Consider the following 24,441-nt stretch of genomic DNA (forward strand, 5'->3'; position numbering starts at 1 on the left):
CCTCAAGTTGCACCAAAGGAGGTTTAGATTGGATATTGTGGGGAAAAAAAAATCTTCCTCAAAAGTTTTGTCAAGCTCTGGAACAGGCTGCCCAGGGAAGTAGCTGGAATCACCATCTCCAGAGGGAGTTAAAAGTCATGCAGACGGGGTGCAGAGGGACATGGTTTAGAGGTGGACTTGGTAGTGTTAGATTAATGGTTGGATTTGGTCTTAAAGGTGTTTCAAAGTAAGTAAATAAACCAATTCTGTGATTCTATATCTCTCTTTCCACACTGTAAAGCAACTGGTAGCTGCTTCTCTCCACTTCCACCCAAGACATGTGAAGGTGACAAGATGTGGAGGGTGCCCCACACCTCTGGCTTCTCCCTGTTCACAGGGAACGAGATCTAGGGTTTAGCACTGGGGTTGTGGGTTTGGGGGAGAGGGTGTAGAGGCAGGTCAAGACATGCTCAAGGAGGTGAGTACTAGGTCACAGATGTGTGATGGGTGCAGCATGCATGGAAAGGTGAGTGGAGGTGTGAGTGGGTATCCAGATATGCACCTCAGATAGACATGGGCATGAGTGGGCACCCAGATAGTATCATAGTATCATAGTATCATTCAGGGTTGGAAGGGATCACAAGGATCATCTAGTTCCAACCCCCCTGCCATGGGCAGGGACACCCCACACTAGATCAGGCTGGCCAGAGCCTCATCCAGCCTGGTCTTAAACACCTCCAGGGACGGGGCCTCGACCACCTCCCTGGACAACCCATTCCAGGGTTTCACCACTCTCATGGTGAAGAACCTCCTCCTCACCTCCAGCCTGAATCTCCCCACCTGCAGCTTCATTCCATTCCCCCTAGTCCTATCACTACCTGAGATCCTGAGAAGTCCTTCCCCAGCCTTCCTGTAGGCCCCCTTCAGGTACTGGAAGGCCACAATCAGGTCACCTCAGAGCCTTCTCGCCTGCAGACTGAACAGCCCCAACTCCCTCAGTCTGTCCTCATAGGAGAGGTGCTCCAGCCCTCTGATCATCCTTGTGGCCCTTCTCTGGACACGTTCCAGCACCTCCACATCCCTCTTGTAATAGGGGCTCCAGAACTGGACACAGTACTCCAGGTGGGGTCTCACCAGGGCTGAGTAGAGGGGGAGGATCACCTCCCTCGACCTGCTAGCCACACTTCTCCTGATACAGCCCAGGATCTGATTGGCTTTGCAGGCTGCAAGTGCACACTGAGAGCTCATGTTGAGCTTCTTGTCCACCAGCACCCCCAAGTCTCTCTCCTCAGGGCTGCTTTCCAGCCAGTTACTGCCCAGCCTGTATTTGTGCCTGGGATTGCCTCGACCCAGATGCAGGACCCTGCACTTGCTCTTATTGAACTTCATGAGGTTGGCTTGTGCCCACCTCTCCAGCCTGTCAAGGTCCCTCTGGATGGCCTCCCTTCCCTCCAGCGTATCTGCAGCACCACACAGCTTGGTGTCATCAGCAAACTTGCTGAGGGTGCACTCAATGCCACTGTCCATGTCACCCACAAAGATGTTGAACAAGACAGGTCCCAGGACTGATCCCTGAGGGACTCCGCCATGGACCCATTGACAGCCACTCTTTGGGTGCGGCCATCAAGCCAGTTCCTTATCCATCTAGTGGTCCACCCATCAAACCCATGTGTCACCAGTTTGGAGACCAGGATGTGGTGCGGGACAGTGTCGAAGGCTTTGCTCAGGTCCAGGTAAATGACATCAGTTGCTCGCCCCTCATCTATTAATTTTGTCACCTGCTCATAGAAGGCCACCAGGTTGGTCAGGCAGGATTTGCCCTTGGCAAAGCCATGCTGACTGTTCCCAATCACCTCTTCACTTTTCTTCTGAGCCAGTAGTGACTCCAGGATGTGCAAGAGTAGGTAGGCAGAGGTGTGTTGGGGGGGTGTCTGGACATGCAAGGCATGTGGGTGCAGATGCAGGTGGGCATTCAGTAGGTTAAGTGTAGTCAGACGCAGATGGGTGTCAGCACATGCAGCATAAGGTGGTTGTAGGTGGGGGTGGGCATCCAGATGTGCACGGAAGGTGGGTGCAGATGCGGGTGGGAGTCTGGACATGCATGGTAGGTGGGGTGCAGCCGTAGGTGGGTGTCCAGACATTCAGGGATCTGGGTGCAGATGCGAGCTGGCGCCCAGCCACGCACGGCGATCTGGCGCAGACGCGGCTGTGTGCAGGTGGCAGGAGGGTGCCGGGCCCGGTGGGTCGCTCCTCCACCTCCCGACACAGCCAGGGCGTGCGTGCAGCAGCGGCTGCGGCCCGGATCCCGGTAACAGCGGCAGCAGCAGCAGCGCCTCGGGAGGCGGGAGCCGGAGGCGGAGCCGGGGCCGGGGCGGGCGGCGGGGAGGGGTCCGGCGGCGGCGTGGGCGGCGCCTGCGCGAGGCTGTGTCGGAGCTCCGCGAAGTTGCGCGGGGCCTCGGGGAAGTTTTGCGGTGCTGTGCGGCGGCGGGGGGCGGCGGCTAGTTCCGCTGCCGTTCCGCTCCCGCTCCGCACCCCTCCCGGTGCGGCCATGGCCTTCCGCCGGCGGGCCAAGAGCCACCCGCTCTTCAGCCAGGAGTTCCTCATCCACAACCATGCCGACATCGGCTTCTGCTTGGTGCTCAGCGTCCTCATCGCCCTCATGTTCGAGGTGAGGCACCCCGCGATCCTCCGACGTCCCTCCGGGGAGGGGGTGGGGGGACAGTCGCACGGGGAGACCCCACCCACCACCCCGTCGGAGTCAATCCCTTCGGGACCGGCACTGTGTGTCTCCCCACCCGTGTGCACCCCCATTGTGGACGGGACATCCCGACTGCCTCTGCTCGGGGTGTTCGAGGTGCCGCATCCCAGCGAGATGACCCCATCCTACTTGGAGTGCAGGACTCCTCTGTCTAGGGATGCCGAGTGCTGCCTTACTCATTCTCCATCTCGATCCCACCGGCAGAGGGGTGTCCTCCCCACAGACCACCGTACGGACGCAACTTGGTGCTGTTTTATTTTTTGAGCTGGCACATCCTTCTGCCACCTCCAGCCCTGCCCAGGGTCCCCAGATGCAGAAGGGGGAGCACAGAGGGTGGCAAACCTCCTTCTGCAGACCCACCACCGCTGCTGGGGATGGTCCCTGCCCTGCACCATGTCTCACCAAGCACGGAGCGGGATACATAGGCCGCCCAGACGCATGCAGGGAAAAGCAAAGCCCTCACTGCTATTTCCAGCTGTTGGAAAAGTGAGGACTGGCTTTCATAGTATCAATCAGGGTTGGAAGGGACCACAAGGATCATCTAGTTCCAACCCCCCTGCCATGGGCAGGGACACCCCACACTAGATCAGGCTGGCCAGAGCCTCGTCCAGCCTGGTCTTAAACACCTCCAGGGACGGGGCCTCAACCACCTCCCTGGACAACCCATTCCAGTGCTTCACCACTCTCATGGTGAAGAACCTCCTCCTCACATCCAGCCTGAATCTCCCCACCTCCAGCTTCATTCCATTCCCCCTAGTCCTATCACTAGGACCCCACTTTGGACTTTAACGTTAGCCCTTTTCCAGGTGTTTTCTCCACAGCCGGCTGACCCCGCTCCGTGGGATGAGCTTCTGGGCCTTGCTGTGCAGATGCCAACATCTATCTCCCTGGCCTTTCCCCGTCCTGGCTATCCCACTCTGCCACGGGCCATTAGAAGGCATTCCACAGCTCCTCCGTGGGAAACTTTGTCCCAGCTGGGGTGACTGGAACCCCCCCCAAGAAGGCCCTTTGCCCCACCACTGACCCAGCGCCATGTGGAGCCATGCTGGGAATGCCGCTCGCATTCTCCCCCCTGTTCCGTCTCCTTCCCTCCCAGCCTGCTTTTTCCTCTCCTCTTTCGGGGAGGAGACAGCGGAGGGCTGGAGGCCACCACCGTGCAGCTTTGCTTGGCCCCGGACACCCTACGCAGAGGCACCTCGGGTAGTTGCAAGCCGTGGTCGAGCAGCTCGGCTGGCTCGGACCCGGACCCCCCCTCCTCCTCCCCCTCCTCCCCCTCCTCCCGCTTCCCCCGCACGAACCCTCCCCTTAAGCGCAGTGCCACGTTTCAAAGCAAATCCGTACGGGAAAGGGGTGGCCGGGGGGCCTGGCGAAGGAGGAAAGCCTCCTTCTGTAGCAAATCGCAGGAGGAGGAAGTCCGTTTCCTTAATACCCTCCTGGTGGCAGCCCCCGCGTCTTTTTCCTGCCTTCCCACCACCACTCCTTCCTTTATTTCCCCCCGCCCTCCCCCCGCAAATGCCTTGAATGAGCAGATCGTTTCTAGTGCACAGCCCCCTTTTGAATCATTTGTTCATAGATCTGTATGTTTATTTATTTAAGGATCGGGAAGGGTTCAAAACTTACCGGAGAGGACCAGCTGTTTTCCAAAACCACATGCAAATGCTGCAAAGTTGGCCTGCGAGTTTCATAGTTGTACTTCTGAAAGGGGGACGGTTGGGGGGAGGTGGAAAGTCATTGAGTTTGTGTCTCTCTCAGGGTTTCTCCCCACAGATGTTTTTTTCGGGGTGCTAGTGCCTGTGGTTGCATGCCAGCAGCTCCATCCCAGGGGAGGTGGTACCCAGGCTCGGTGCTGTAAGGGCTTTTGGTTAACTTGATGCTCCCAGAGCAATTTTGAAGTGCAATGTGATGATACCCCCTGTGGAGGTGGAGGCAGGGAAGAGTTTTGTGGTGTTTCTGATGTTTTTAATGTCTTTGAATTAAAGCTCCCCTGGTTGCTGAGAGGCAGCAGGTTCCTCATGGTACTATCACTCTCCTGGCAGACCTCGGGGGAGATGGTGCTCACCATGCCCAGGAGGCTTTCAGCAGTCCTCCTCCTTCTGCACCACCTGGTTGCATCCTAGCTGGATGACATCTGCCCTCATCTTCCCCTCAGCACAGGGTTTGTCACATCTCTTTTGGTCCTTGTGATTCTTTTCTTTTGTTTTGCTTTATTTTCTGCCTTCTTTTCTCCTCGAGGAGAAATCAGACTCTGCTCTTCCCTAGCCCTCCAAACCATCCCTGCCTGTTTGCACCGGTTTTATAGTGACTTTTGCTGGCATCTTGAGTGTTTCTGCCTTTCAACACCTTTGCAGCACCACCTGTGTGATGGTGAGGAGGACATGTCACCATCCCTTCTCCTTGCCACCCAGCTTCCCACCCCGCTGCCGGGCTTCCACCTTCCCCAATGCTGGTGGCCAAGCTGAGCAGAAAGGGCTGAATCCTGCTCACAATGGGCTGCTTCCTGCAGCCTTTGGGGAGGCACAAAAGGGATATTTAACCTTTTCCCAGGCAGCCCAAGAGATGAGTGCTTGCTTTCTCCAGCATCAGGTCGTGGTGTTGCTCGAAGGCTGCCAGAGGTCTCCAAGCAAGGTACACCTTGAGCACACTTTGGGGAACCTCTTTGCCATTCAAACAGATCAGTGGGTACCACCAGCTTGGAATTTGTCTGCAGCAGGGAGCAGGAACCAGTTGTGATGAGCTGCCCTGAGCTGGGTGCTGTGGGATTTTTTGCCTTACTGGCCAGGCCTAAGCCTTCAGGGCGTGAAAGCACACCCAGTGCACTCTGCATAGTGCTAGGGTGGGATTTTGTTGTGTGTTTGGCTACCCCATCCACAGGCGAGCTGGAGCCTGTAAAGAAAAATATCCCTTTTTTTTTTTGTGTCTTCAAAAACCATTTTATGTGATAGCTTAAGCATGAAACAGGAGCTCACACCAAAATCACTTTGCATATCTTTTTCCACCCTGCTTTGCAGTAAAATGAAGCCAAGGCCAGGCTGGATCTAAACTGCAGCTGCTTAGTGATGTGTGTCCCATCTGGGACAGCTCCTGTGCGCAGCATTGGATCAATCGGCCTCCATTGGGTTGAGTTTGGGGAAGAACTCACTGGTTTTGGGATGTTTCTGTAGCAGATGGGCAGCTGATGTAATGTTATAGAATCATAGGATGTCTCAGGTTTGAAGGCACCATAGAGATCAACTCCAACCTCCCTGCCACAGTCAGGGATACCTCTCAAGTACACTTGGTTGCTCAAGGGCTCATCCAACCTGGCCTTGAACACCTCTAGAGAGTGGGCATCTGCAACCTCTCTGGGCAGACTATTCCAAAGTCTCACCACTAAAGAACTTCTTCCTAAGATCCAGTCTAAACCTCCTCTACCTTAGCTTAAAACCATCCCCTCCTTGTCCTGTTGCTAGGCACGCTTATGGAAAGTACCTCTCCAGCTTTCCTGTAGGATCCCTTCGAGTATTGGAAGTCAGCTATAAGGTTCCTCCAGAGTCTTCTCCAGGCTGAACAACCCCAGCTCCCTCAGCCTATCCTCAGAGCAGAGGTGTTCAAGCCCTTGGATCATCTGTGGCCCTCCTCTGGACTTACTCCAACAGTTTTATGTCCTTCTTATGTTGGGGACACCAGAACTGAGCTGAGTATTTGAAGTGGGGGTCTCACAAGACCAGAGTAAAGGGCCAGGATCACCTCTCTTGACCTGCTAGCCTGTAACACGGAGCAAGTGAAGCTCAATCTTCTTATTTATGCCCAGAACTGACTGCTACAGTCACAGAGGCAGAGCTCCTGATGCTTAAGCAGGGGATGACAGTGATAATAAAGTTATCAAACATTGGATTATCAGAGATGCTGTGCCGTTGCTAGGCTTTCCCCTGTGTGCAGAGCCACAACAGTGAGTCATGGTCTCCCAAACACTGGGTTGTGACACTGTAAAATGAAGGCAGCTGACGAATGAGATGCTATTTCCAGGCTTCTTGCTAAATATACTTTCCCCTCCCTGGTCCCTCTCTGTAGTACTCTGCAAAAAAATGAAGGCTTTAGCAAGAGAAAACAAAACTTGGTGTTTCTGCCTCCCGCGGGCTTCTCCACATGTGGGAGCTGAGGCACGTGGGCAGCTTAAGGACTGAGTGCTGGGGGGGGCAAAAAAGAGGGGGGAAAAAAAAAGGCAGAATTAAAGCCTTTTAAAAAGGGAATAATGATAATCATGTGGGGCTGGGGGGCTGAGTTGGGGAGCAGAGGGGCTGCACCACCCTCGGGGAGAGATGTTTTCTTGTTGCCGAAGCCAACTGTTTGCTTTAAAAGGGCTTTGGTCCAAAGTTTGGTCTGTAGTTTACATGTAGAGCCTGTGTCAATCCATACTGTGGAGCAACAAGTTTTTCTCTCAAGAAAAGTTCTGGCTGGTGGGGGAGAGAGGGGAAAAAAAAACAGCCCAAAGTTGTAAGAAAAGCCTTTGGACAGCATTTTTATCTTTAATTAGGTTGAGTTGTTTATCAAACCCTGGAAATATTTCCCCAGCTCAGACTGCAGAAACTCCTCCAGCCACCCCCACCAGAGGTTTGGAACTGCTTCCTTCCTCCAAAGCAGTTTCAACCCAGGCAGGACCATGGGGATGGAGTGAAAACAGCAGACTCTGCAAACCCTGCTGGGGTGAAGCCTGTGGGAAGGGAACCAAGCTTCATAGAATCACAGAATTGGTTTGTTTGGAAGAGACCTTTAAGGTCTCTGAGTCCAACCATTAACCCAGCACTGCCAGCTCACCCCTAAACCATGTCCCTCAGCACCACATCTAAATCCCTCCATGTGTGGTGACCTCGCCACTTCCCTGGGCAGCCTGTTGCAGGGCTTGACAACCCTTTTGGGGAAAGAATTTTTTCCAAACATTCAATCTAAACCTCTTGTGATGCAACTTGAGGCCATTTCCTCTTGTTCTTTGGGAGAAGAGATTGGTCCCCATCTCACTACAGCCTCCTTTCAGGTAGCTGTTGAGAGAGAGAAGGTCTCTCCCTTCATCCTTCTTTTCTCCAGGCTAAACAACCCCAGTTCCCTCAAGCCACTCCTAACAAGACTTGTGCTCTAGACCCTGCCCCAGCTTCACTGCCCTTCTCTGGCTCTGCTCCAATGTCTCAGTGTCCTTCTTGGAGTGAGGGGCCCAAAACTGAACCCAGGATTTAAGGTGTGGCCTCACCAGTGCTGAGTACAGGGAGACAATCTCTTCTCTAGTCCCATAGTTTCATGGAATGACCTGGTACCTCTATGTGAGGTCTGCTCAAAAACTCTCTCTGCTGTAAATGTTGGGGTTTGAGAGTTGCGGAGGACAGGTTTTGAGAGAGGTGCTAAGCTGCCTGGCTGCCTGTGTTTAGATGCGAATAGAATGGAATAGAATTAACCAGGTTGGAAAAGACCTTCAAGACCATCGAGTCCAACCTATCATCCAACACCATCTAATCAACTAAACCATGGCACCAAGCACCCCATCCAGTCTCTTCCTGAACACCTCCAGTGATGGTGACTCCACCTCCTCCCTGGTGTGCTGGGTTGAGGCAGCCCCCTTCCCCACCCCTGGCAACAATAAACACTCAGACAAACGGATTGCAAAAGTGATGGAAAGTTTAAATAGAAAGCAGTGAACCTTTACAGAAAGCCAAAAGTGCAGTGACAAAGAAAAATCCCAAAACAGACCCAGAGAGATCCCATCCCCACCTGAGGGTACACCTGAGACCCCCAGGGCTCCTTCTTCCCCCTCCCACTGCTAGGCTAGTCTCAGCTGGCCAGATCTGAGACTGCCCATCCCCCCGTGGCCTTGGGCCTAGCCAGGCTCAAAGCCAGGAGACATCTCCCCCAGTTACCGGCTGACGGAGGAGGAAGAAAAGAGAGTGTGCTAGACTCCGCACTGGATCTTATAGTGGTGCAAAGGATTGTGGTAGGAAATACTACATAATTTCCTGTGTCCACTCCTCTGGGCTGGACTTCTGGACACAGGAAGTAAACATTGCAGGGGGGCACCCAGCTCAAACTGCAACACGCCACCCCTTATTTCATACCACAATATTTGCACCCAAACACATAATTAAATCAGAAATCTTCTCATGACATGTTCGGCGAAGTCCATATCTTCGTCTGGGCGTCCACCCAAACAGTCTCTCATTCAGGCTCAAGTGTCAGTCCATTCCAGTTCTTCTTCCTTCATCTAATGGAACCTCTCGGCGATGCAGAGTTCACTCTTCTGTGGTGCAAGCTCTTAATGGATCCGTTGGACATCCTGGTCACCTGGAAAGAACCTCACAACTTCTCAACCAAACCTTTATTCCCATCTCTATTTACTCAGCGGCATATTTCCACCCCTGGGGCAAGCCAGTCAGAACAATCAGGCTCTAACTGCTTCTCCACCCCTCCAGGAAAACAGCACGCTGAGCCTTTCACAACCCTGCACGGACATATTCCAAGCCCAGTGCTGACCGCTTCCAGCCGCGGCCCGAGGCTCTAAGGATGCATGTCACAGTACACCGCCTTCCCGCTAGGCATTCGCGTACCAAGACGTGACAGCATCCAACAACACAACCCTCCCCTGGCAGAGGGAGGGGCTACACCACAACCTAGTGAGAAGAAGGGAGGTGGAGCCAGGTGCTCGGCGCCATTTTCGGAACTCGTCCGAAAAAGTCGGGGAAGAGACTAGGGCCGGACCCGCCGCAGCCCGAGTGCACGGCCGTGCTCACCGCCGCCACCGCTCCGAGTGCACGGCTGTGCTCACCGCCGCCGCAGCCCGAGCGCACGACCAGGACCGCCGTCACCGCTCCGAGCGCACGGCTGTGCTCACTGCCGCCACAGCCCGAGCGGACAGCTGGGGACCACCGGCGCCGCTCCAAGCACACGGCCGGGCCCGCCGGCGCCCGAGCACACAGCAGGGCTCCGGCCATCTCTTTCGCCGTGGTACAGAATCAAAATCGCCTCCACCCCTCGGGCATTCAAACGCCTCCTCCAGCAAAAGCCATAAACGCGTCCTCGGGGCCCTTAAGAACAGCTTTCAGCTGGAGTCCCCGTTCGCCCATAGGGAGTCGAGCTCGCCCGCTCCGCTGTGGCTGACCCTACCCCGCAGCGAGAACGGACCTGACTTTGATCTGCTCGCCACTGCCCCTCCCCCACTTCACTCCCTGCCGCTTCCACCGCTCCGCAGAGAATAAAGGTGGAGGAAAGGGCAGGTCCCGCATTCTCAAGCGGTGCCCCAATTCCGATGGTTAAGAACCACCCCTGCTTGAAATAGCAGGAGGGACTCTGTGCCACCGGCCACGCATCAGGTGTCCCCCTGCAATCCACAAGAACTTAACACAATCGCCCCAACAACACATGAGCCCCCAACTGCCAAAAGACCAAAACGACGCCCAGAACTAAATTTAAACTCTCTTATCTTTTGCAATCCGATCTGCAGAGTAGCCACAATAACCAACTCCTACTCCTGGCTGGCTTGCCAAGAATGTAAAGGGGTTGGGGGCAGACCCTCTGCCCACCTTAACCATCCTCTGCTACCAAGAAATGTGCTGGGTTGAGGCAGCCCCCTTCCCCACCCCTGGCAACAATAAACACTCAGACAAATGGATTGCAAAAGTGATGGAAAGTTTAAATAGAAAGCAGTGAACTTTCACAGAAAAGCAAAAGCATAGTGACAAAGAAAGATCCCAAAACAGACCCAGAGAGATCCCATCCCCACCTGAGGGTACACCCAAGACCCCCAGGGCTCCTTCTTCCCCCTCCCACTGCTAGGCTAGTCTCAGCTGGCCAGATCTGAGACTGCCCATCCCCCCGTGGCCTTAGGCCTAGCCAGGCCCAAAGCCAGGAGACATCTCCCCCAGTTACCGGCTGACGGAGGAGGAAGAAAAGAGAACGTGCTAGACTCCGCACTGCATCTTATAGTGGTGCAAAGGATTGTGGTAGGAAATACTACATAATTTCCTGTGTCCACCCCTCTGGGCTGGACTCCTGGACACAGGAAGTAAACATTGCAGGGGGGCACCCAGCTCAAACTGTAACACCTGGGCAGCACATTCCAATGGCCAATCACTCTGTGAAGAACTTCTTCCTAACATCCAGCCTAAACCTCCCCTGGCACAGCTTGAGACTGTGTCCTCTTGTTCTGGTGCTGGTTGCCTGGGAGAAGAGACCAACCTCCACCTGGCTACAACCTCTCTTCAGGAAGTCATAGAGAGCAATAAGGTCTCCTCTGAGCCTCCTCCAGGCTAAGCAACCCCAGCTCCCTCAGCCTCTCCTCACAGGGCTGTGCTCCAAATCCCTCCCCAGCTTTGTTGCCCTTCTCTGGACATGTTCCAGCAACTCAATATCTTTCCTAAACTGAGGGGCCCAGAACTGGACTCAGGACTCAAGGTGTGGCCTAACCAGTGCTGAGTACAGGGCAGAATGACCTCCCTGCTCCTGCTGGCCACACTGTTCCTGATCCAGGCCAGGATGCCTTTGGCTTTCTTGGCCACCTGGGCACACTGCTGGCTCATGTTCAGCCTACTATCAACCAGTAACCCCAGGTCCCTTTCTGCCTGGCTGCTCTCCAGCCACTCTGACCCTAGACTGTAGCACTGCATGGGGTTGTTGTGGCCAGTGTGTAGAACCTGCCACTTGGATGTGTTAAATCTCATGCCCTTGGACTCTGCCCATCTGTCCAGCCTGTCAAGGTCCCTCTGCAGTGCTATCCTAGCCTCTAACAGAGCAACACCTGCCCCTAGCTTGGGGATAGGATAGGATAGGATAGGATAGGATAGGATAGGATAGGATAGGATAGGATAGGATAGGATAGGATAGGATAGGATAGGATAGGATAGAATAGACCAGGTTGGAAAAGATCTTCAAGACCATCAAGTCCCACCTATCAACCAACACCATCTCATCAACTAAACCATGGCACCAAGCACCCCATCAAGCTCTTCCTAAACACCTCCAGTGATGGTGACTCCACCACCTCCCTGGGCAGCGCCTTCCAATGGCCAATCTCTCTTTCTGGGAAGAACTTCTTCCTAACATCCAGACTAAACCTCCCCTGGTGCAGCTTGAGACTGTGTCCTCCCCAGGACAGATGCTTCTCAAATGTAGCTATTTCAGGCACATCCTACATGCAGGGTAGGATAAGGAACATCTCCCTCACTCCCTTGGGCAGTGGTAGGTTACATAGAGGTGCCCTTAATGCAGGGCAGGCAACAACTGGAATATACAGCTTTTCCTGTATCATCCTTGCTAAGCTTGTCCCCTGCAGACAAATCCTCTCCCACCCTATAAAAACCCCTACCTGACTCTTGGAGTCATAGAATTGTTTTGGTTTAAGATGATCAAATCCAACTGTTATAGTGATGCTTTGTAAGATTTGGACTTCTGGCTGCCTTGAGAAGAGGCTGGAGATAAGGGGAAACCCAAAGAAGCAGGTTGAGGAGGTGGCCTCACAGCATAGCAAAAAAAAAAAATCCAGAACATCTGCAGTGGCCCAATTCTGCCTCTGCTTGCAGCAGTTTTGTGGCAAGTCTGGCTGTGCTCACTGCCCTGCAAGGCAGGAGCATGCTTGGTGCTTCATTTCCCATGTCAACATCTTGTTTGAGAGCAAACAACAGCGAGTGTCTTGTGGCTCTGAATAATCCTTACATTGCTCTTCCTATTACAAACTTCTCCTTTCTCTGGCTGCTTGTGAAACACTTGCTGTGAACTCTGAAGCTTTGTCATCCTCTGTGCCCATCTCTCCTTCCTGAGCCTTGCAGGGGAGTTGGAGCTGGTGTTGAACCACATAGAATCCCAGCATGGCAGGGGTTAGAAGGGACCTCTGGAGATCATCTAGTCCAACCCTCCTGCTAAAGCAGGTGCACCCAGAGCAGTCTGCACAGGGTTGTGTCCAGGTAGGTTTGGAATCTCTCCAGAGAAGGGGCTTCCACAGCCTCTCTGGGCAGCCTGGTCCAGTGCTCTGTCAACCTCACAGGAAAGAAATGTTTCCTCATGTTCAGGTGGAACTTATGCTGTACCAATTTGTGCCAATTGCCCCTTGTCCAGTCTCTGGGCACCACTGAAAAGAACCTGGTCCCACCTTCTTGACCCTCACCCTTTAGATAGAATCATAGAATTGTTAGGGTTGGAAGGGACCTCAAGGATCATCTAGTTCCAACCCCCTTGCCATGGGCAGGGACACCTCACACTACAGCAGGTTGCTCACAGACACATCCAGCCTGGCCTTGAAAACTTCCAGGGATGAGGCTTCCACCACCTCCCTGGGCAACCTGTTCCAGTGTCTCATCACCCTCAATTGATATTGGGAAGCATTGATGAGCTTTGAGAAGATCCCTTCTCAGTCTTTCTCCCCTCCAGGCTAAACAGCCCCAGGTCTCTCAGCCTTTCCTTCCAAGGGAAGTGCTCCAGTCCCTTCATCATCTCTGTAGCCTCTGTTGGACTCACGCCAGTAGCTCCTTGTCTCTCTTGAACTGAGAAACCCAGCTCGGATGTAAAGTCTAGATCTGGGTTGTGTGGTACTGTTCCAGGATGAAACAACTTGGCTTTCCTAAGCCAAGAAGGTTTGCAAGCCAGAGGTGTCTCCTGGAGGCAGCTTGAGGCCAGGCGATGTACTTTTTCCATTACCCCCACACACACTCTGCCCGTGGTTTCCATCTTCCTTGGCAGAATGCTTCTCACATCTACTCCTCCACAAGCAGAGCACAGCATGTGGGATTTTTCTTTTCTTTTTTTTTTTTTAAGGGGGGAATAAATAAATAATCCCCAAACACCCTGAAAACAGGCTGTGGAGTTTGTTATCCCCCCAGCCAGGGCTGCAAGAAGATGGGCAGCACTCGTGCTGGTGGAGCGGAGCCACTGGCTGGTTGCTTAATGCTTGTAGGGGTGGGACAAGAACACTTGGCAAAGCCTCTGTGCCCCCCCCCCCCCCAGATATGTCCTGCAAGATGTGAAGCAATACTTCCAGCTGGGTTTTTAATAGCTTGCAGCTCTGAAAAGGTGGCAGCTCCATCTGTGTGAAATGCAGCTCACCTCACCTCCCTTGCTGCTCAGTGGGCAAAGGACTTCTTGGGAGTGGTTGTGTTTGAGGCTGGGTGCTCGTGAGGCATGGAAGGAATCATAGAATCATGGAATCAACCAGGTTGGAAAAGACCTCAGAGATCATCAAGTCCAATCTATTACCTAATGCCTAACAACTAAATCATGGCTCCAAGAGCCACATCCAACCCTTTTTTGAACATCTCCAGGGATGGTGACTCTACCACCTACCTGGGCAGCACATTCCAATGGCCAGTAACTCTTTCTGGGAAGAACTTTCTCCTCACCTTGAGCCTAAACCTCCCCTGGTGCAGCTTGAGACTGTGTCCTCTTGTTCTGGTGCTGGTTGCTTGGGAGAAGAGACCAACCCCCTCAATATCCCTCTTAAATTGAGTGGCCCAGAACTGGACACAGTACATAAATGGGCCTGACCTCCCTGGTCCTGTGGCTGTTACTACTAGAGCAGCTTCCCCAAAGGTGTAAGGGCTAAATCCATGCATAGCCCATGGGGCTTTTCAGCCTCTGAGCTTGCTTGGGTGCTGGGTGCTGCCATCCCTCACCAGGCCAGGCTCCTGTTGTGGCTGCCTGGAGCAGATGAAAATCAGTGAAGGTTTTAATGAATGCAGATGACCTGCAGGGTCATGCTCCTCCTGTTGTCCCCTGAGCAACAGGGCTGTGTTATTGGAGGTGTGCTTAGCTGTGAGGGGAAGTGAGGAGCTTCCGCCATTCTGGCTGGCTGGGGACTTTTACAGCTGCATTGCTTTTTCTCCCTCTTTTATACATCCCTTTGTCCTTCCTAGGTGCCTGTTGCAAAACCTCATCCCTAGCAATCTCATCGCTGGAAGGCCTTTCTGTGAGTGAAGCCGGAGCCTGGGTGATTCGCCTTTCCCAGCACAGGAGGAAAGGAGTGTAAATGGTGGCAGAGGAATGGATTCAACAGCTGATTTGCTTATTTTTCCCCTCTCTGTGTCTCTGCCAGGTTACAGCCAAGACTGCCTTCCTGTTTATCTTACCTCAGTACAATGTTAGTGTGCCTACAGCAGGTAAGAGATGCTTCTGCTGCACATACCCCAAGGGGAGGGTTGAGTTGTGGTCTTCCCCAAACCCTCATTACCAGCTGGCCTGGGCTCACCCTTTGCTCATGCACAGTGCTCAGGCCTCTGTCTGGTACTAAAGGAGATTTTAAAAATAAGATATGTGGGGGAAGAGCAAAGTTTGAGTGGCTCAGAATACTCTGCCTGTCAGCCCTGATGCTGCCAGAGATGGAAAGAAATGTTTTCCTGGGGTGTTTAGAGCTTCCTTGCTGCCTGTTTCTGCCATGGTCAGGCTGCTCTGTGTGCTCTGCAGGGTGAGTATCCTCCTCCAGCCTGGTCAGGAAAATCAGAATTCCCTGATTGCATGGCTGGAGTAGCTCTGTGCCCTGCCAAGGAGCAGGAGGGATGTAGCTCTTTGCTAAGTGGTGGGTGCTGCACAAGTAATTCCTGTCTTGCTTTGGTTATTGGGAATAGCGTGAGGTGAGGGTGTGGAAATGCATGTGGAGCAATAGCATCCCTGCTCCAGGCAGCTAATCATACAATCATAGAATGTTTTGAGTTGGAAGGGCTCCTCAAAGGTCAACAGGGACATCTTCAATTAGATCAGATTGCTCAGAGCCCCATCCAACTTGACCTGGAATGCTTCCAGGAATGGAGCATCTGGCACCTCTCTGGGCAACCTGTGTCAGCATAAAAAGTGTCTTCCTTGTATGTACTCTGAATCTCCCCTTCTCTAATTCAAAACTATCACCTCTTGTCCTGTTGAAGCAGGCCCCACTGAAAAAGGCTGCTCTCATCTCTCCGATAGAACCCCTTTAAGGGGCTCCCTGGAGCCTTCTCTTGTCCAGACTGAACAGCTCCCAACTTTCTCAGCCTGTCCTCCTAGCAGAGATGTTCCAGCCCTCTGATCATTCTTGTGGGCTCCTCTGGACCTGCTCCAACAGGTCCATGTCTTTCCTGTGCTGAGGACTCCAGAGTTGGACCCAGCAATGCAGGTAATTAAAGCACATGGAGGGTAATTAAAGCAGGCTCTGAGCTGGCACAGGTTTGAGCCTGATGGACCCAAAGATGTGCCCCAGTTTCCAGCCAGGAGACAGCTGGAGGTTCAGTCCTTCTTTGTATTTTGGCTGCTAGTAGCTCCCTTCCTATCTGAGAGCCCTTGAAGGCCTGGCAGTGATCTGGGCACCAATGTTAGAGGTGGTTTGGGTAAAGCTCTGGGCTCAGGATGGGCCAAGTTCCAGAGGCAGAACCTGGCTTGGTGACAGAAAACAGCAGGTAATTAGAAGTGAGTAATCATCCTAGGGAAGAGAAGAGTGGGGTTGTTGGGATGAGTGAAACTAGGATGAGGCAGACAGGTGGAAAATAAAAGGTCTGCCCTTAAAATCTTTGGACATCATGGCTGATGAAATTGCCCAGCTTCCAAATCAAATTGCAGTCTGTGCTCCTGTGGCACAGTCCAGACAGTTTCTGGCCTTCCTGCCCAGTGATTGAGTCTTCCCTCCTACCAGGGGACACATAACCATCTCACCAGGAGCAGGTACTGGGGCATGAGCTGGCTGAGGCTGTGGGGAGAGAGCTCTTGGTGCAGCCAGCTTGCCCAGAAGAAGAATGATTGCTCAGCTGGATTCTTCCAGGGCTGCTCCACGCTCTGCACAAGCAGGATGCTGCTGCCTGTCATCTGGCAGATCTTGTTCTCATCTCCTGTGCTCAGCACACAGCTCCTGCTAGAGCAGCTCCTGAAATGCCCTAGAGAGAGGAGGCAGAGCAGTTGCACATGTGCATAACTGTGGTGGGTGGAAGGGCAAGGCCGAGAAGCCTCCTCCCTTCCCCCTTGTAAGGTAAAAGGGGAAAAAAATTGAAGGGAAAGGAAAAAAAACTCGCAAGCTGAATTAGCAAAGCAGTGGAGCTATATTTACAAAGCAATGTAGGGAATGCAGGGCAATATTTACAAATTTGCAATATCTACAATATATACAAAGATATACAACAGAGCAACACAGAAATGAGAGTAAGCCCCCTCGGCAAAGGGGTCCCCCACCTCCGCTCTCCCCTCTCTTCCCCCCCTTTCCCCAGAATGGGATAGAAAGAGAAAGAAAAGAGAGGAAAAAAAAGTTAGAAGCAGTTTGTGTTAATTGGAAAGCAGTTAATACCGGCTGTTATCTGGTCTTCAAGGCCGAGGCCTTGGCAGAAAGCCCAGCACAGACAGAGAGCTGCTGCACCATGGAAAGGCGGAAGCAAGACTGAAGATAAAGAGCTGGAAAAACCCAGTATAGTCCCAGCTCAGAAGGTGCTTCCTCCCACTTTACCAATGAAATAGTTTAGACTATTCCTTCCGTTCACCAACTTCCGTCCACCATATTCCCTTTCTTAAGGGGGCAACGTCAACCGGCCACAATAACCTTATTTTCTCCAGACTTGCAGTTCTGGCTTTTGTCTTACACTGGGGTTATGAGCTCTGTGGTACAGGCAGTGTTTTTACCTCAGGGTTTGCACAGCACCCACCCCAGGGACTCTTAAGGACCAAGTGTTTTCATATCCTTACACCAGGTGGTTTCATAAATCACAGAATCACAGAATGGCTTAGGTTGGAAGGGGCCTTAGAGATCATAGAATCATAGAATTGTTAGGGTTGGAAAGACCTCAAGGATCATCCAGTTCCAACCCCCCTGCCATGGTCAGGGACACCTCACACTACAGCAGGTTGCTCACAGCCACATCCAGTCTGGCCTTCAAAACCCTCCAGGGATGAGGCTTCCACCACCTCCCTGGGCAACCTGTTCCAGTCTCTCACCACCCTCATGGGGAAGAACTTCTTTCTAACATACAACCTGAATCTAACCATTTCTAGTTTTGTTCCATTCCCCCTAGTCCTATCACTCCCTGACACCCTAAAAAGTCCCTCCCCAGCTTTCTTGTAGGGCTGCTTCAGATACTGGAAGGCCACAAGAAGGTCTCCTTTGAGGCTTCTCTTTTCCAGACTGAACAGCCCTAGCTCACTCAGTCTGTCCTCATAGCAGAGGAGCTCCATCCCTCTAATCATCCTCGTGGCCCTTCTTTGGACACCTTCCAGCACCTCCAGATCCTTCCTGTAATAGAGGCTCCAGAACTGGACACAGGGCTCCAGGTGTGGTCTTGCCGGAGTGGATGGGGACAATCATCTACTCCAACCTCCCTGCCATGGGCAGGGATGCCTCTGAACTAGACTTGGCTGCTGAAGGTCTCATCCAACCTGGCCTTGAACACCTCCAGGGAGGGAACATCCACAGCCACTCTGGGCAACCTGTTCCAGAGTCTCACCACTCTTGTACTGAAGAACTTCTTCCTAAGATCCAGTCTGAACCTACTCTCCCTCAGCTTAAAACCATTCCCCCTTCTCCTGTTGCTAGACACAGAATCACAGAATCACCAAGGTTGGAAGAGACCTCAAAGCTCATCAAGTCTAACCTGTCACCACAGACCTCATGACTAAACCATGGCAGCAAGTGCCACGTCCAGTCCCCTCTTGAACACCTCCAGGGGTGGTGACTCCACCTTTCTGCAAAGTCCCTTTCCATCTCTGAATCATCTTTGAATGGTTTGGGTTGGAAGAGACCTTTAAAGTTCATCTAGTCCAACCCCCCTGCAAGTATCAAGGACATCATCTACCAAGGTTGTTCAGAGTCCCATCTAATCTGACCTGGAATGTTTCCCACCTACCACCTTTCTGGGCAATCTGTTACTCAAATATTATTCATGTTCCTTAAGCCTTAGAAATCTGGACTGAAGCTTTGTTGGAGGGGAAACAGGGCTGGTGACAAACTGGTCACTTCCCAATAGGAGAGGATGATCAGAGTGAGGGAAAGCAGCAGTTTGGCGTGGGCTGAGCTTTCTGCAGTGTGCCACAAGGAAAGCGGCTTTGCCCACTCTGCTTCCTCCCTATAAGCTGCAGGGCTGCAAATAGTTGCCTAAATGCAGATGTCTGGGCTATTCTGGGTGCTGCTGGGTCTCCTGTTGCTCCAGAAGAGCAGGGCCTCCTGTGGATCCTGTTTCCCATCTGCAGCCCTGTGCCTCTGTCTCAGATCTCTTAATAGCACAAGGCACCTGCACTTAGGCAGCTGAATCCTGCTCCAGCAGCTTTCAGGGCTGAGTGTTGGACTAGGTGTTGGATGACACCTGAGGAGGTGGAAATCCCATCCCAAGCCCTGAAGCTCCTAGCATGGTGTCCCAGATGGCAACAGCAACCTCTACATGCCCACCACCTGCTTCAGAGCGGCCTCTGTGGCTTCATCCCTCCAGGCTGATAAATATCCTGTTTCCACAGCCAGGCTGGCCTCAACCCTTCACCTCTGTCAGGAGAATGGAATGGAATGGAATGGAATGGAATGGAATGGAATGGAATGGAATGGAATGGAATGGAATGGAGTGAAGTGGAGTAGAATAGAATAGAATAGAATAGAATAGAATAGAATAGAATAGAATAGAATAGAATAGAATAGAATAGAATAGAATAGAATAGAATAGGAGTAGACCAGACCAGGTTGGAAAAGACCTTTGAGATCATCAAGTCCAGCCTACCATCCAACACTATCTAATCAACTAAACCATGGCACCAAGTGCCTCATCCAGTCTCTTCCTAAACACTTCCAGTGATGGTGACTCCACCACCTCCCTGGGCAGCACATTCCAATGGCCAATCTCTCTTTCTGGGAAGAATTTCTTCCTAACATCCAGCCTAAACCTCCCCTGGTGCAGCTTGAGACTGTGTCCTCTTGTTCTGGTGCTGGTTGCCTGAGAGAAGAGACCAACCCCCACTGGGCTACAACTTCCCTTCAGGTTGTTGTAGAGAGCAATAAGGTCTCCTCTGAGCCTCCTCTTCTCCAGGCTAAGCAACCCCAGCTCCCTCAGCCTCCCCTCACAGGGCTGTGCTCCAAACCAGCTTGAAGTGTCCTGAGTGTCACCTCCTTTGAGGTATCTAACTACTAGAAGAGAAATCATCCACCCTCTGCTGATCAACTGACTCAGTCTGGAAGTCTTTTTTGCCAGCCCTGCAGCCCCTGGCACAGTCATGGCCTCTGCCTGCCTCCAGCTCTCTGGTGGCCTCATGCAAGCCGTGTGTTGGGAATAGCCCCCCCTGCCCACTAACCCTTGCTTGGAAATCATGTGTGTGTTGGGGATGTGACCCAGCATTTGGTCTCTTTGCAGATGGGGAGCTGTTCCAGTATCACTATGGGCTGAAGGATCTGGTCACTATCCTCTTCTACATCTTCATTGCTATCATCCTGCACGCGGTGGTGCAGGAGTACGCCCTGGATGTGAGTGTTGTCCTGAGCCCCCCAAAATAGCTCAAGTATCATGAGGGGACGTGGTCCTGCTGCAGTTAAATGCTGGTCTGGGGGTGGTCTGGGGGTTGAGGTGGTGGTGGTGAGTGAGCTTTCATCTCTGGGGGCTGCATGGGGTGGTGAGGAGGAGAAGGAGGGAGGGTTGTTGATGTGGTGGCTCTGGCTTATGCTTTCTTGTTGCTTTCCTCTCCCTCTGCTCCTCCCCAGAAAATCAACAGGCGTCTGCATCTCTCCAAAGTCAAACACAGCAAATTCAATGAATCAGGACAGCTGCTTGCCTTCCACCTCACTTCTGTGATTTGGTGCTTATACGTCGTGGTGACGGTGAGACACAGGGATGGCTGAGCTTTGGGTTCCCTGGCTGAGCTTTGGGTTCTCTGGTTGAGCTTTGGGTTCCCTGGCTGAGCTTTGGGTTCCCTGACTGGGATTAGGGTTCCCTGGCTGGGCTTAGGGGGTTCTGGAGCGCCAGTGGCAGTGGAGGGTTCCCAGCCAGTCTCTGGGCCAAGATGTGCACATTTCACCAGATCTAGTTTGAGGTGGGGTAGGTCTTCCCAGCCACTGTCTCAGGGCAGTTTGGGGAGATCCTTCTGCTTTGTGCATATGTGCCTGGAAAATATGTTTGGAGAAATCCTGCCTGTCCCTGCCATGTCCTTCTGCTGCTGGGGGAGTTCAAGGGCATGAGATTGAACACATCCAAATGCCAGGTTCTACACACTGGCCACAACAACCCCATGCAGTGCTACAGTCTAGGGTCAGAGTGGCTGGAGAGCAGCCAGGCAGAAAGGGACCTGGGGTTACTGGTTGATAGTAGGCTGAACATGAGCCAGCAGTGTGCCCAGGTGGCCAAGAGGGCCAATGGCATCCTGGCCTGGATGAGGAATAGTGTGGCCAGAAGGAGCAGGGAGGTCATTCTGCCCCTGTACTCAGCACTGGTTAGGCCACACCTTGAGTCCTGAGTCCAGTTCTGGGCCTCTCAGTTTAGGAAAGATATTGAGTTGCTGGAAGGTGTCCAGAGAAGGGCAACAAAGTTGGGGAGGGGTTTGGAGCACAGCCCTGTGAGGAGAGGCTGAGGGAGCTGGGGTTGCTTAGCCTGGAGAAGAGGAGGCTCTGGGGAGACCTTATTGCTCTCTATGACTCCCTGAAGGGAGGCTGTAGCCAGGTGGGGGTTGGTCTCTTCTCCCAGGCAACCAGCACCAGAACAAGAGGACACAGTCTCAAGCTGCACCAGGGGAGGTTTAGGCTGTATGTTAGGAAGAAGTTCTTCCCAGAAAGAGAGATTGGTCATTGGAATGTGCTGCTCAGGGAGGTGGTGGAGTCACCATCACTGGAGGTGTTTAGGGAGAGTCTGGATGGGGTGTTTGGTTTAGTTGATGAGATGGTGTTGGGTGGTAGGTTGGACTTGATGATCTCAAAGGTCTTTTCCAACCTGGTTAATTTCTATTCTATCCTATCCTATCCTATCCTATCCTATCCTACTCTATTCTAACCAAAGAAAGGGCTTAGGGCAGAGAGGTCATGGCCAGCAATGACAGGTAGGTGCTGGGCAGGATCAATTTCCCAGGCCAGCATCAGTTAGCAAAGCCTGATGAAGCAGGGCAGGAGCTGTGCAGGGGAGGAATGGGGAGGGAGTCCCCATCCTGTCATCTGCCCTGCAAGGAAGAGGCTGCAGGCAAATGCAGGCAGGTGGAATGCATCTGAAATAAGTTTCGTAGGTGTTCTCCATTCCCCTTTCTCTTCAGAAGTGCTTGGGTGATACTCAGCTTGAAAATGCCAGTGGGGAAGAAGCACCCCTGGGCCATGCATACCACTGCTTGTGGATGTGCTACCAACATCTTACCCTACACCTCCAGAATGTCCCTTTTGCTTTGCCCAAACCCCAGCACCTCCTATCCTGAACCTAAGGGCCACTGTGCAACCGAGCAAGCAGCCTTCAAGCAGCCTGAGAACAGGCCCTATATGAACCTCAGGAGGTTCAGCAAGGCCAAGTGCAAGGTCCTGCACATGAGTCAGGGAAATCCCTGGTATCAGAACAGGCTGGGGGATGAAGGGATTGAGAGCAGCCCTGTGGAGAAGAACTTGAGTGTACCGGTGGGTGAAAAGCTGGACATGAGCTGTCAGTGTGCACTCACAGCCTGGAAGCCAACTGTATCCTGGGCTGCTTCCTAAGCAGTGTGGCCAGCAGGTTGAGGAAGGGGATTCTACCCTCTGCTCTGCTTTGGTGAGACCCCCACCTGCAGTGCTGTGTCCAGCTCTGGGGTCCTCAGCACAAGACAGACATGGACCTGTTGGAGTGGTCCAGAGGATGCCACAAAAATGATCAGGGGGCTGGAACACCTCTGCTGTGAGCACAGGCTGAGAGGGTTGGGTTGTCCAGCCTGGACAAGAGAAGGCTCTGGATAGACTTTCTTGTAGCTTTTCAGTATTTAAAGGGGACCTATCAAAAAGATCAGGACAGACCTTTTAGCAGGGCCTTTTGCACCAGGACAAGGGGTGGTGGTTTTAAACTAAAAGAGGGGAAATTCAGGCTGGAGAGGAAGAAGAAATTTGTTACAGTGAGGATGATGAGATGCATGGGCATGGAATGCCCAGAGAGGTGGTAGAAGCCTCATCCCTGCAAACCTTCCAGCTCAGGCTGGATTGGGCTCTGAGCAACCTGACCTAGCTGCAAATGTCCCTGCTGACTGCATGGGGGGTTGGACTAGATGAGCTGATGACCTTTGATGGTCCCTTCCAGCCCAAACGTTACATGAGATGATCTCTGAGGTCACAGAATCACCAAGCTTGGAAGAGACCTCAAGGATCATCAAGTCCAACCTGTCCACACACCTCATGACTAACCCATGGCACCAAGTGCCACATCCAGTCCCCTCTTGAACACCTCCAGGGATGGTGACTCCACCACCTCCCTGGGCAGCACATTCCAATGGCCAACAACTCTCTCTGTGAAGAACTTTCTCTTCACCTCCAGCCTAAACTTCCCCTGGTGCAGCTTGAGACTGTGTCCTCTTGTTCTGTTGCTGGTTGCCTGAGAGAAGAGACCAACCCCCTCCTGGCTACAACCTCCCTTCAGGTAGTTGTAGAGGGCAATGAGGTCACCCCTGAGCCTCCTCTTCTCCAGGCTAAACAATCCCAGCTCCCTCAGCCTCTCATAGGGCTTGTACTCAAGGCCTCTCCCCAGCCTTGTTGCCCTTCTCTGGTTATTGATGCTATGATTCTGTGATATGATTCTATGATTCAATGATCCAACCTCCAAACACAGGGACCTCATGAAACTGGAGCGAGGTGCTAGAGCCCCCTGAGTGTGGCTGAGTTGTGGGAAACTGAGCCTGGCCTTGTGCAGAGGAGACATTTTTCACTGCAGGCTGAAGGGACTTGAGTGTCATCCCCAGTTCCACTGTGGCATTAGCCTTGTCCCCTTCACAGCCCTGTGCTGCCTGTTCCTCTTGCTGAAGGCTGCTGTCTCTGCTTTTTTCCAGGAAGGATACATATCAAACCCCCGGAGCCTGTGGGAGAACTACCCCCATGTTTATCTGCCGTAAGCATGCGCAAGGGCATTTTGTTCTTGGCCTGACCACTTCCTTCCTCTGCACGGCTTTGGGTCACCCTTTGCAGGCACAGTCCTGCAGAGACACCACAGTGAGATCCTGGGGGAGGAGGGATGTCGCTTTGTGGCCCCAGGGAGGGTGTTCACAGAGGGTTTCCTCCATGAGGAATGTCCTCTGGGCTTGGTTACTCATCTTGGGTGCTTCCTGCTTGGTACACTGGGAGGGTGTGCTGCTGCTATTCAGCAAGATCTATACAGGCTGGAAAGCTGGGGGAGAGGAACCTAATGAAGTTCAGCTAGGGCAAGTGGATGTTGAGTTGCTGGAATGTGTCCAGAGAAGGGCAACAACGCTGGTAAGGGGTTTGGAGCACAAGCCCTATGAGGAGAGGCTGAGGGAGCTGGGGTTGCTTAGCCTGGAGAAGAGGAGGCTCAGGGGAGACCTTCTTGCTCTCTACAACTACCTGAAGGGAGGTTGTAGCCCAGTGGGGGTTGGTCTCTTCTCCCAGGCATCCATCACCAGAACAAGAGGACAGTCTCAAGCTGCACCAGGGGAGGTTTAGGCTGGATGTTAGGAAGAAGTTCTTCCCAGAAAGAGAGATTGGTCATTGGAATGTGCTGCCCAGGGAGGTGGTGGAGTCACCATCACTGGAGGTGTTTAGGAAGAGACTGTATGGGGTGCTTGGTGCCATGGTTTAGTTGATTAGATGGTGTTGGATGATAGGTTGGACTTGATGATCTCAAAGGTCTTTTCCA

General features: G+C 52.8%; 1 protein-coding gene across 2 annotated transcripts in view; it reads left to right on the top strand.

Annotated features, from left to right (window-relative positions):
* The first annotated feature begins 2,407 nt into the window (after positions 1 to 2,407).
* Positions 2,408 to 24,441, top strand: part of TRAM2 (translocation associated membrane protein 2) — a 28,034-nt gene continuing 6,000 nt past the window's right edge. For both annotated transcript variants that reach the window (XM_068143222.1, XM_068143223.1), the window contains exons 1-5: positions 2,408 to 2,647; positions 14,772 to 14,835; positions 20,008 to 20,117; positions 20,352 to 20,468; positions 23,621 to 23,679. In XM_068143222.1, the coding sequence (XP_067999323.1) occupies positions 2,528 to 2,647; positions 14,772 to 14,835; positions 20,008 to 20,117; positions 20,352 to 20,468; positions 23,621 to 23,679 (470 nt within the window). In that variant the 5' untranslated portion in view covers positions 2,408 to 2,527. The remainder of the gene's footprint in view (positions 2,648 to 14,771; positions 14,836 to 20,007; positions 20,118 to 20,351; positions 20,469 to 23,620; positions 23,680 to 24,441) is intronic.

This window comes from Melanerpes formicivorus, unplaced genomic scaffold, assembly GCF_026170545.1.
Source record: "Melanerpes formicivorus ecotype bairdi unplaced genomic scaffold, bMelFor1.0.p_v2 SCAF_9, whole genome shotgun sequence".
Classification (NCBI taxonomy): domain Eukaryota; kingdom Metazoa; phylum Chordata; class Aves; order Piciformes; family Picidae; genus Melanerpes; species Melanerpes formicivorus.